Source organism: Ahaetulla prasina, chromosome 5 (assembly GCF_028640845.1).
Source record: "Ahaetulla prasina isolate Xishuangbanna chromosome 5, ASM2864084v1, whole genome shotgun sequence".
NCBI lineage: Eukaryota > Metazoa > Chordata > Lepidosauria > Squamata > Colubridae > Ahaetulla > Ahaetulla prasina.
This window is the reverse complement of record NC_080543.1, coordinates 66,612,940-66,626,214: the sequence shown is the minus strand read 5'-3', so window position 1 is coordinate 66,626,214 and position 13,275 is coordinate 66,612,940. Positions and strand designations below refer to the sequence as shown.

General features: G+C 43.4%; 1 protein-coding gene across 1 annotated transcript in view; it reads left to right on the top strand.

Annotated features, from left to right (window-relative positions):
- OTC (ornithine transcarbamylase) overlaps positions 1-13,275 on the top strand; it is a 63,974-nt gene that overhangs the window by 9,195 nt on the left and 41,504 nt on the right. The window contains exons 4-6 of the mRNA XM_058186592.1: positions 2,219-2,300; positions 4,530-4,617; positions 11,254-11,407. Of these exons, the coding sequence (XP_058042575.1) occupies positions 2,219-2,300; positions 4,530-4,617; positions 11,254-11,407 (324 nt within the window). The remainder of the gene's footprint in view (positions 1-2,218; positions 2,301-4,529; positions 4,618-11,253; positions 11,408-13,275) is intronic.

Here is a 13,275-nt window from a genome sequence, read left to right as displayed (position 1 = left end):
AATATGATCACAAAGGTCATTTATGTATAGTATGAGGAATGTTGGTCCTAGAACACTGCCTTGGGGGACACTGCTATTAACAGGTGCAGGATTTGAAAGGGCGCTCCCTATTTTGACCACTTGTCTGTTTGACAGGAATGCGATTATCCAATTATGGAGGGTCCGGAGATGCCATAGGATTTTAGTTTTAGAAGTAGTTTCTCATGTACCATTAAATCTAAAGGTTTACAGAAGTCTATGTAAATTGCATCTATTCCTTTGCCATGATCAAGATTTGTAGTCCATATGTTTTTGCAGTGTAGAAATTGTAGATTACAGGATAATTTTTTTCTGAAACCAAATTGTTTGATAGAAAGTAGGTTGTTTGTCTCTAGGTGGAGGCTAATAGATTGGTTAATGATTCCATGACTTTGCAGGTGACGCAGCATAATGAGATTGATCTGTAATTTTCGACTAGGCTGGGGTCTCCCTTTTTGAAGATAGGGATGACCATGGCTAGTGACCATAGGTTGGGTAGGGAGCTGGTCCTGAAAGATTTTTCAAAGATTATGCTTAGGGGTTCTGCTATAGCAGTGGAAAGCTTTTTAAAGAAGTATGCACATAGTCCATCAGGTCCAATAGATAGAGACAGTTTTAGTCTATGTAGTGCCTTTTCAACATTATCTTCTGTGAAATCTATTTGTGTTAGATCGTTGTAGGGAATGTTGACTAGGGAATGTTGGGCATGAGCCTTTGCTGTTTATAAAGACTGAGCCAAATAATGTGTTAAAGAGGTTTGCTTTAACTGCTTCATCATTGCATTCATTACCATTAAGTCCTTTTATGGGTGGGATGGATCTTGGGTCTTTAACTTTGTTGTTTAGAAAATTATAGAAGGCATGGTTGGATTTCGTGCGGAGGTTTTCTTCTTGTTTGATGTGGTAATTGGTGCATTCAGTCTTTATTTGGTGGCATATATTTTTGTATCGGCTTTTAAAGTTAGCTACATAGCCAGTTTTGTTTTTTCACCAGAGGGAATTTTTTTTTGATTGGACTTTTCTTATTGATATGGGTAATTTGTTTTTCTTCGTTTTGGTGGTGATTAGTGGTACATATAGTTTAATAACTCTATTGACTTCGAGCAAGAAAATGTTATAATGGTCTTCAGCAGTGTTACAGTCAGAGAATAGAATTTGCCAATCAAGAGATGAGAGGTCGGTGTCTATGAGATCATAGTTGGCTTTTTTGAAGTTGTAGTTGGGTATCCCATTATTATGGTGATTTTTGTAAGGGCGTATATTGAGACAAAAGTCAATCATGCTGTGGTCACTGTTGGGAAATGGTTCTTTTATTTGTAGTCCATAAATTGAATTTAAGCTGTTGCAGAAGATGAGGTCGAGGTAGTTGTTGAGTCTAGTGTTGCTAGTTACTAGTTGATCTAGACCTAGATTAGTAACAGCATTATATTGGGTTATATGGATGGGTTCAGCTGTACATTTGTTTATCGTCCAATTAATAAGAGGTAGGTTACCTAGAAAGATGAGAGGGTATGGGTTAACTTGTTCGCATGTGTGATGTTGTAGTTGGGGGCTCTGTAACATAGTAAAAAGTGAAGTGTTTAAGGACAGTTCTCAGACAATAGTTTCTGGAAGAGCGAATTCATGTGCGACTTGAATATTTTTTAGGATTAGTGACTTTTTGTAGAAGATAGCTACTCTATCACCTCTGTGGGTTTCACGATCAGACCAGTAAACATGATATTCTCTTACTGTGATAATGGAGTCAGGGAGGGATGAGTTTAGCCATGATTCACAGGCAAATATAATGCCAAATGTAGCAGTATTTAATAAGAGAAGGAATTCGGGCATTTTGTTTACGATGCTTCTTGTGTTTATTAGTTTGGATTTAAGGCCAGTAGTGGTTGGTATTGAGGAAATAAGGGGTGTGCATACCTAGTTTTGGATGAAGGATGGTTGGATGTTCTGGATGATGGATGGTTGGATCAAGAGGGTAGTTTCAATCCCTCAGTTAGTTTGGAACTACAACTCCCAGCTTTCTTCATGCAGGACCTGAAAATCCTTACCTGCTGAAAAGGAATATTTCATTTAAGAAAGAAAGTGTCTTATCCTTCATCTGAAAGCAATTCAACAGCAAAACACTATAAGCTGATTTGATTCAAAATAATCATTGTACATTTCAGTGTGTGATACATACCACCCTTTTCTTTCTTGAATTTCAGTATTTACCTTTATTACAAGGCAAATCTTTAGCCATGATTTTTGAGAAAAGAAGCACAAGAACTAGATTATCTACAGAGACAGGTAAATAAACTAAAATATTATGGCTATACATAAATTTTCTTGTGTGGCCTACATAACATTTAACTGCTGAAGTCACAGTATATTTAGAGTCCTAAAGAAAGGCCAATATTATTTAAAAATATGGATTGTCATTATTTATTTCACAATTATTTATTTAAAGTTATGATTTGTTACCATTACAATAAATAAAACAGAATTTGTAACAGAAGGGATTCTTTCAAACCATTCAGAATTTAACCAAAGTGATTACAATATACTTACAGTATATTCAATATAACCATCCTGATGTTTTAGGGACATACAAAAGTGTCTAAATCTGCACATAATATAGTGACTGTGATACCAATGTATTATACAGATACTGATAATCTTTAACTTATGACCAAAATTGGGACTGAAATTTCCATTGCTAAGCAATGTGGCCATAAAGTGAGAGATCACATTGCTTCATTGCTTAACACTGACAATCCCAAAACTCCTTGTTGCTGTTGTTGAACAAATTCCATTCATTGTTAGCTGAGACCCCATCTCAAACCAAGTCTTCTGAGATTGGTTACTCCTAGCTCCAAACCTTGGTTGTTCCAAGGTAAGTAACTGGCTTCCCTTCAACTCTCCCCACCTATTTCCTTCCATCTCTGTTCTTTTGGCTGCCCTGCAAAGCTCTGGAACTGCTTAAACATTCTGCAGTTCAGGGGTTTCTTGGAATGCCAAGGCTTTGGGGCTGCAAGAAGTCCCTGACCTACAGCACAAAGCCAAAACCACCCTTGGAAGCCTCAGTTGCCCCAGCCCTGGCCCAGTAGCACATGTCATGTGAAGCTGCAGCCACCCTGGGAAGCCCCAGCCTAGTTCCAACCACAACCGCCCTTGCTTCCCGGTGCTCCGCCACCACAGCTGATCTTCACCATCTTCTTGCACCTACTGCTCACAAGGTCTGCTTGCACTGGCAATTTGTGGGGCAGCTGCTGGCCACATGAGACCCTCTTCCCCAGGTCTTACTAAGAAACTGCCATGTGCAACCTGGGGAAGAAAAGCCTCATGCAGGGCCAGGGCAGGAATTCTTAGTAAGCAGTGGGAGCAAGAAGACTGGTGAATGTCAACTAGGGTAGCAAGGGCCACAGAGTGCAGGAAGCCAAAAGGCCATAGATGTGGGAAGCACCTCTGCAGCCATTGAATAAATGGTCATACGTATTGAAGTGGCTGTTGAATTTTTGTAGTTCGATGCTAGTTTTCTTCCAAAACATTCCTGGAATTCAGTTACCATCGCTACCAAATAGCATTGAAGTCATAAGTACTGTAGCCTAGTGACAACTGGAGAACATCAATTAGGAAACTCTGGCAATATATTTCAGAAGTCATGGAGAAAAAAATGGTCCTCAACGAAAGATTTAGGATATCTATATTATCCTATATTCCTAGAAAAAGAGCATGTTTTTTATTTTACAAAATAGAATTAAGAGCAACCAAGAATCACTAAGTCTGTCTGAACCATTGATTTACATAGAATGTCTTCTTGTTCTCTGCACCCTTATTATTGGAAGTATTTTAAGAATTGTAATAAACATGTGGCTATCACATGTTGAGCACTATTAATAATAATAAATGTATCTCTTACTACTTTCACTGCTTTATAGGTCATATGGCAATGGCTGTACTGCCATTTTATGGTGAGAATAAAACAAATCTTGACACCTTCATACAGAATACATTCTTCAGTATACTATTGTCAAGGGAACACTATGAGGAAACTGAAGAGTCAGGATCATGACATAAGATTAGGAAAGTCCACATTCTAATCAGAATTGAGGGATCCTTAGGGAAATGATTATATTGTTCCACAATTTCCATCTCCCATGTGTATGTAACATGCAAACAAGTATTTTTACTGCAGAAAGTTCATTTGATTGAAGGTGGTGCTATATGCATTCCAATATGAATTCCAAATCACCCTTTTTTCTTTAAATCTGGATTGCTGCACAATACTAGAGTTTGTGCATAGTTATACATTTATAGATCACTTCTTTTAAAAAGCAAAGTTTTGTTGCTACTGAAATTCCACATTTTTTTGGAGCTCTTCAGTCTTTGGAAGGTGATTGTGCTTGTTACTACATCTTTCAAGGAGAACGGACTCATTGTATAGAAGAATTTCTGTGGTGTAGACACTGCTGGACTATCTAAGTGCATAGCAAATGTTATTGTTTGTTTGTTTGATCATTTATTTATTTATTTTAGGATTTGCACTTCTTGGAGGACATCCATGTTTCCTTACATTACAAGATATACATCTGGGTATCAATGAAAACATCTCCGACACAGCACGGTTTGTAGAATATTCAATTTTCTTTATTTTCTTTGCATTTTAGATAAAGTAAATACAAATTCAATGAGTTTTATTCAAAGTTTAGATTTTCTTTCACCCAAAAAAAATTGAAGGAAAAAAACTGATGCTTCAAGAGCATTGACTGGCTTTAATCTAATGATATTAAAATTGTACATTTGATTTTATAACTAAGAAATGGCATCCTTCCTAAAATATGGGCAAGGTTGAAGGTAAGATAGAATTTGCTGTACTGCCAATATAGTTCACAATGCTGCATAAAAAGTCTGAACATCCCCTCTGCCCAAAAAACAAGGAGCAAATTTACCTGTGTGGATATTGCACTTTTTTGTAGAATTCTGTGCATTGTCCGAAAAATAAAGTCTACTTATTTTGAAGCAGAAGTGGAGATTATAGTTGTTAGATTCGGGCAATAACGAGGCAGGAGACCAGGGTAGTGACAACAGCTCTTTACTATAGGGTGAACCCAGCAACCAGGCTGGGGAAAAACCTCTCCTTATATACTGTTTAACCGGCGGCTTCAACCAATCAGCAACGTGCTTGTTTCCCGCCAAAATATTTAAAGATACATTACACTCCTTCCCTCCCAGAAAACACTTTACCTATATATTTACATTTATTTACATATTACTTTTCAACGTAATCACGTAAATAGACTGGGCGTCTCCTGACTCTTTCGGACCTGCGCAGTACAGTCTCTGGGAGCGGGTTGAGTTGGCCGGAGGGGCTGTTTGCTCCTCTCGGCTCCTCCTCTAGGCCATCCGGCCTTGGATTATTTTCCGAGTTGTCCCTGCTGTTTTCTACAGGAACCTGTGGGCGTCGCTGGACCTCCGGGAATTCAGTTAAGTCCTGCGATTTTCCCGGGTCTGAGTCAGCTGTTGGTTCAAACATAGAATAGTCAGGGCCTGTTTCGTCTGACTCGGGTTGTCCGGCTAACCATTTCCTCAATTGATCTATATGTCGCCTCCATACTCGGCCATCCGTTAACTCTACCAAGTATGATTTGGGGCCTGTTATGTTTAGAATTTTTCCTGCTACCCAGGTCGGGCCCTCACCATAGTTGTGTGCCCATACCCGGTCGCCTATATCCATTCCTCTTGTCTTTTCGAGTCCCCCCTTGTATCCCTCCGGTGTATAGTTGGGATTTAAACGGTCTAGTGGGCACCTGAGTTTTCGGCCCATTAGTAATTCGGCAGGGCTTCTGCCGGTGGTGGCACAGGGGGTTCGGTGTTGGACGGCTAGGAAAATATCTATTTTTGATTGCCAGTCGCCTGGCTTGAGTCTGGATAATGCCTCTTTCGCGCTTCGGACGAAACGCTCTGCAAGGCCATTCGTCGCAGGGTGGAAAGGCGCCGAGAGGCACGGATGCCCTCTTCTGCCAAGTATTCCTCAAACTGTGTTGCCGTGAATTGCGGGCCGTTATCGGAAACCAATGTGTCAGGCAACCCGTGTGTTGCAAATAGGTGCCGTAGGACTGAGATCACGGCTTCGGCTGTCATGGATCTCATGAGAATGATTTCCAGCCATTTGGAGTAGGCATCAACTACTACCAGGAAGGTTTGGCCGTGGAAGGGGCCGGCAAAATCAATGTGGATTCTTGACCAGGGCCCTTGGGGTCTTTCCCATTCCCGAACCGGGGCCGTTGGGGGTAGAGGTCTGGACTCCTGGCAGGCCTGGCATTTCCCTACCCTTTCAGCAATTTCGGAGTCCATTAAGGGCCACCACACATAGCTTCTCGCTAGACCCTTCATCCTACGATCCCTGGGTGACCCTCGTGGAGGAGGTCCAATACCTTTTCCTCAATTTCTCCGGGATCACCACTCGATCCCCCATAGCAGGCACCCCTTGAGCCGAAAGTTCCCACGTTTTTACAAATTCTTTAAACGCCGCTCGCAGCGGGCCACCCTCTTTGTACCCAACCGAGTACAGTCCTCAAAATAATGTCCCGGTATGATGCCCGAGCCACCTCCTTAGACGTGACTGGGCCAGAGTCCAGAGAGTCAATTAGCAGGATGGGCGTCCCCGGAGTGGGGTCTTCGATCGCCCCTGGTAGTGGGCATCTGCTTAAGGCGTCCGCATGCCCCAACTCTTTTCCGGGTCGATGCTGCAGCTTGTAGGAATAAGCGGCTAAGAAGATGGTCCATCGGGTCAATCGTGGCGAAAGTGCCACAGGCGTTGGGCGGTCGCCAGCCAGTATCCCTAACAGAGGTCTATGGTCTGTAACAATTTCAAAGTCTCTCCCGAAAACGATTCGTGAAACTTTTTACCCTGACACAATGGCTAGCGCTTCCTTATCCAACTGGCTATAGTTCCTCTCTGTCGAGGACATCGTTCTGGAGTAGAAGGCTATTGGGGCTTCTGTGCCATTTGGAATAGGCATCTACTACCAGGAAGGTTTGGCCGTGGAAGGGCCGGCAAAATCAATGTGGATTCTTGACCAGGGCCCTTGGGGTCTTTCCCATTCCCGAACCGGGGCCGTTGGGGTAGAGGTCTGGACTCTTGGCAGGCCTGGCATTTCCTACCCTTTCAGCAATTTCTGAGTCCATTAAGGGCCACCACACATAGCTTCTCGCTAGACCCTTCATTCTCACGATCCCTGGGTGACCCTCGTGGAGGAGATCCAACACCTTTTCCTCAATTTCTCCGGGATCACCACTCGATCCCCCATAGCAGGCACCCCTTGAGCCGAAAGTTCCCACGTTTTTACAAATTCTTTAAAACGCCGCTCGCAGCGGCCACCCTCTTGTACCCAACCGAGTACAGTCCTCAAAATAATGTCCCGGTATGATGCCCGAGCCACCTCCTTAGATGTGACTGGGCCAGAGTCCAGAGAGTCAATTAGCAGGATGGGCGTCCCGGAGTGGGGTCTTCGATCGCCCTGGTAGTGGGCATCTGCTTAAGGCGTCCGCATGCCCCAACTCTTTTCCGGTCGATGCTGCAGCTTGTAGGAATAAGCGGCTAAGAAGATAGTCCATCGGGTCAATCGTGGCGAAAGTGCCACAGGCGTTGTCGCCAGCCAGTATCCTAACAGAGGTCTATGGTCTGTAACAATTTCAAAGTCTCTACCAAAACGTATTCGTGAAACTTTTTACCCTGACACAATGGCTAGCGCTTCCTTATCCAACTGGCTATAGTTCCTCTCTGTCGAGGACATCGTTCTGGAGTAGAAGGCTATTGGGGCTTCTGTGCCGTTTGGAAGTCTGTGGCTGAGCACAGCCCCCACCCGTAAGGGAGGCATCGCAAACCAATAATAATGGCAATGAGCTATGATACTGGATCAGTAAGCTATCGCCGAGAGTAGGTTTTTACTGCTTGAAAGCCCTAGCTTCCGACTTTCCCCAAGACCAGACAGTATTCATTCCCAGATGCTTTTGCAGCGGCTCAGCAACGGTTGCCTTGTTTTTAAAAAGACCGTAAAAATTCACTAGACCCAGGAATGCCTGTAGCTCTGTTTTGTTTTTGGGCGCTGGAGCCTTTCTTATTGCCTTGACCTTGCTTTCAGTGGGGTGAATTCCCTTCTTGTCTATTCTGTAGCCCAAGAACTCTACGGATTCTACCCCTATCTGGCATTTGTTCACTTTAACCTTTAGTCCGGCTGACCGGAAAATGCCCAGAACTTTTCTCAAGCGCTCCCCCAATTCCTCTAAATTTTCAGCTGATATCAATACATCATCGAAATAGGGGACTACCCCTGGGATCCCTTGTAGAAGTCGTTCCATTAAATTTTGGAATAGCCCCGGTGCCACACTCACCCCAAATTGTAATCGGGTACACTTGAAAGCACCTCTGTGAGTTACAATCGTTTGGGCCTCGGCTGTGTTGGCGCCCACGGGCAGTTGTTGATAGGCTTGAGCCAAGTCTAACTTTGCAAAGACTTGCCCTTGCCCCAACGAGTGCAGCAAGTGTTGCACCACGGGAACCGGGTAAGCGCTTTTCTGTAAGGCTTTGTTTAACGTCGCCTTGTAGTCAGCGCAGATTCTAACTGACCCATCTGGTTTCACTGGGGTGACGATTGGCGTCTCCCACTTTGCGTGATCGACTGGCACCAGAATCCCCTGATTTATGAGCTTGTCTATCTCCTTGTCAATCTTAGGTTTAAGGGCAAAAGGGACTCTCCTTGCCTTTAACCTAAAGGGGCTACCTGGGGTCTAAGTTGAAGGAAATAGGGGTCCCCTTGTACTTGCCCAGGCAGTCCTTGAAGACATCTTGAACTCGTTCATGAGTGTGTCTTTTAGGTTACAGTCACTTCTGTAGATGCCAGTCACTCCCATGCCCAATGCACGGAACCAGTCTAGTCCCAACAGACTTGGCAGGGTCCCTTCGACTATCGTGATGGGCAGGGTCTTCTTGTGTGGTCCGTACTCGACACGGACGGAGGTGGTCCCTCGAACAGGGATGCGATTCCCTTGGTAGTCGTGCACTCGTAGCCGTTGTGTTTGCAGTTTGCGTTTGGCGGTTTTCGGCAAAGCTTTTGCAAAAGTGTCCCAGGACATGATTGTGATCGCTGACCCTGTGTCCACTTCTAGTCGGCACGGCACTCCTTCTATCTTCGGTCTGGTGAAGATTTTCTTCTCGACGCGGGTTGCTGCATGGCCTATTACACGGTCGTTTGATTTGAATTCGCGCCCTTTTTGTTTTGACCAATCGCGGGCCGCCTTGCCGATCCTGCGCTCTGATTGGTCGATTTGAATTTTCGGCGGGAAGGTTGGGGTGCTCGACAGACTTGAGCCAGGTGCCCCTTCTTCTCGCACCGCCGACATGTAGCGTCCTTGAACTTGCATCGTTGGCGCTGGTGATGCCCTCCGCAACTACCGCATTCATCCCGGTCTTCTTGGCCCTTCTCTCGGTGAGGCAAACTCCTCCTCATCCTCGCCGTCTGATTCGGTCTGGATTTCTTCGTTGTGCACGGGGTTTCTTTTGCTCGCCGTTGGCGTGAGTGGCTTTGTAGGGTTTCCGCTTGGGTGGACATCTCATGAGCTCTGGCTTCGTCCAGAGTGGTTGCCAGCGTTAGATTGCTTTTTGATAGCAGCCGCCCGCAAACGCATGTCTCTGACCCCACGGATGAGTTGCTCTAGTAGCTCCTCGTCCAAATCTCGGTACCCACAGTCTTTGGAGGCTTTCTCAGGGCGGCCATGTACTCGCTGATGGATTCGCCTCTTGCTGTCTCGCTCTCCAAATTCAAAACGCCGACGATTTGGACGGTGTTGGCGCGAAATGGTTCTTTAGAAGATTTTGCAGAGTTTGCCACGATACCGATCGTACCGGCGTTGGCTCTGCCAGGGCTTCCGCGATGTCGATGACCTCGGGACCGCAGTGGCTCAGGAAATATGCCCTTTTGCGGTTGTCTGGAACTCCTTGCAGCTCATTTGCCTCCAGGAAGCTCTCGAAACGGGTCATGTCGTTCCCATTTCTCCCTGGATGGGTCAAACGGCGCGGGCGGAGTGTAGCTGGCCATCGCTGCGATTCTGCCCTGAGCTTTGCTGGGTTCGGTTCTTTCGTGTGTTCAGCTCGTTCCTGGTGCTCTTAACCTCGAAATCCCATCCTCCTCGCCAGTGTTAGATTCGGGCAATAACGAGGCAGGAGACCAGGGTAGTGACAACAGCTCTTTACTATAGGGTGAACCCAGCAACCAGGCTGGGGAAAAACCTCTCCTTATATACTGTTTAACCGGCGGCTTCAACCAATCAGCAACGTGCTTGTTTCCCGCCAAAATATTTAAAGATACATTACAATAGTGAGTTACAAAATCACAACTGTTACTCAGAAACACATGATATTGAATGATGAAGGTTGTTGATAAGAAAAGAAAAGCTCTTTTATTGAAGATTTTAAGTTTTTCCATTTTCTTTGATAAATTCAGAGCTAAAAAAAACAGTAACAATGTAGCTTAATATCAAAAACAAAACCTCTCAACATCCAGGAATTTTTTAAAAATAGAATTACAATGTAATATTAATAAAACCACAACTTATGCAGACTATCTTCTGCATTTATCAAAAATATCACTGTCTTGTTCTTCACAGATCAAATCCCTCAAGTTCTGTAACCTAGAATGAAATATTATTTACATAGGTCCCCCATGTTCCTAAACTGTGTGTGTGTGTGTGTGTGTGTGTGTGTGTGTGTGTGTGTGTGTGTGTGTATGGGTGTGTGTGTGTGTGGGTATGGGTGTTTGTGTTTAATTGAAGTTTAAGGATATAAAGATTAGTTACTTTTTGCATATTTTAAAAGTATGTATATTTTAGTTTCAATAGTTAAGTTCATACACATCCCTCTCTAAATAATGTTATTTGCTTATTTTGAATAAATACAATACAGAATTTCAGCAGTTACAATATATTTTTATGGCTGAAGTCAGCCAATTTAATTTTATTCAATAATGACAAAACAATAAATTAACATTATGTGTGAACTCAGCCATTTGCCTGCTTTTTCATAACATTACATTGATACTGTATATCTGTGTGCATCCCCTGAAACATAACTAGCACATAGATATGTAGTGCTACATATTTTAAAGTATGTAAAATGGTTAAAATTATTCAGGTAGAAGGAAAATTGGGAGAGATAATTATTGCATTGATACTTTGCAAAAGCTTTATATTTTGTTTTCTATAGAGTACTGTCAACCATGACAGATGCAATCCTGGCCCGAGTATATAAACATCGTGACCTAATCACACTGGCAGAAGAAGCCATAATCCCAGTGATAAATGGGTTGTCTGATTTTGATCATCCTATCCAGATTTTAGCTGATTATCTTACACTTCAGGTAATAGCTTTCTATTATTTGATTTAAAGTATAGTTTTAGCAATTTGTGCTCTTCTAAAAAGTTTGGTATATTTGAGTTTAAGAATATATATAGGTCTGTTTTACAGAGTTAAGATTTGAACTGAAGTTAAGAAATCGATAGAAGAAAATATTTGTAGCTCAGGGTTGAACTGTGGGGGTTCTTAATGTTCAGTGGGCTTAGTGGTTTTGTTGCCATTTCATGGCATTTCATTGCCAACTAGGTAACATCATCAATGCACAAGGACCCCATAGTTAAGAAATCACTGATTCAATTCTTATTTCAGATTCAATCTCCCAGCAAGCTGCTGTTACTACGTTACTCCCATGTCTAGTATAAGGGCAATAATATTGACATATTTTATAGTGGTCATAGAAATATTGATATATTTAGAGAAGTGTATTGTATATGGTAAATACTATATATTTTTAATTATTTTCTTCAGGAGAAGAAAAAAGACCAACTGATATTTTCTTGCAGACATTGATTCCAGTCATAGTAAACATTGGTAGCATATCTGAGTGTAGATGCAATAGACATAAATTGATTCCTGGCTAGAATAGCAAGACATTGTGAAGTAAGTTTATACTCAGATTTCTGTAAGACAACCTCAAGGCAGAAAACCTTCATTATTTGATAAAGAAGTCTGCTCTGTAAGGTAATCAAATAGGTAGCACCCTGGGGAGCTCCAGGTATACTGTAATTTCCATCAAGAAAACCCTGCCTGAATTTAAGGAGGGTCATAGTTTTGATGATTAGCAGTGCCTCCTGTTGTCAAATTCTTGACAAACAAACCAAGGAAGCAAGAAGTACACAGATTCCAGTAAGGTATCGTTATTATTAATCTGGGATAAATATAGAATCTTGAAAACGGTGATAGAAATTTACCAGCTTCAGTTGTAGTAAGTTAGTGAGACAGGTTCTCTTTAAAGTGATTTTCCCTAGATCTATCAGCATTTGGATTGAGTTGCCTTTTCTGAAATAAACTACCTTGCTTCTAGTTTTCCCACAAGTTCTTATATCATTGTGTAAAGCTTCTTTACTTAAAAAGACCCAGCCTAGAAACTCTCAGGTGGATGCAGTGAGATTTCCTAAAACAAAGAAGTGCTGCTAATATAGACCGTATGATGTCAGATCATCAAGGTTTGTGTAAACATTTGTGACTGTTGTTATTTCATCCTGTCCAAATCCCTGAAATCATATCAACCGGCGTGGCATCCTCGGCAGCTCAGGAGTTCATGGCTTCCATGACGGCCATGGACCTGATTCAATTAATTGACGGCCCTACCCACGTCAGGGGAGGCACCCTAGACTTGATTTTTATCTCTGGCCAGTGGTTGAATGATCTGGTTTTAAATGATTTAGTTGTCGAACCTTTGTCATGGTCAGATCATTTTCTCCTTTGTCTAGACTTTCTGACCGCTACCCACCACCGCAGGGAGATGGAACCAATGCGCTGGTTCCGTCCCAGGCGCCTGATGGACCCGGAGAGGTTCCTGATGGAGCTTGGGCCGTTTCCCGAGCACCTGGCCCATGACACGACTGAAGAGCTAGTTGCGGCCTGGGAACAGGCCGCGGCTGGAGCTTTGGACCGTGTCGTGCCTTTGCGGCCTCTGACCCGGCGTCGGTCTCAACCAGCTCCTTGGTTCTCCGAGGAGCTGAGGGAGATGAAACGCCAGAGAAGACGCCTAGAGAGTGTCTGGAGATCCAGCCGTTCCGAGGCTGATCGGACACTAGTTAGGTCTTTCTCGAAGACCTACCTAGTGGCACTGAGGGATGCGAAACATTCCTACGTTTCCTCCCTCATTGCGTCGGCAGATAACCGCCCGGCTGCCCTGTTTCGGGTGAC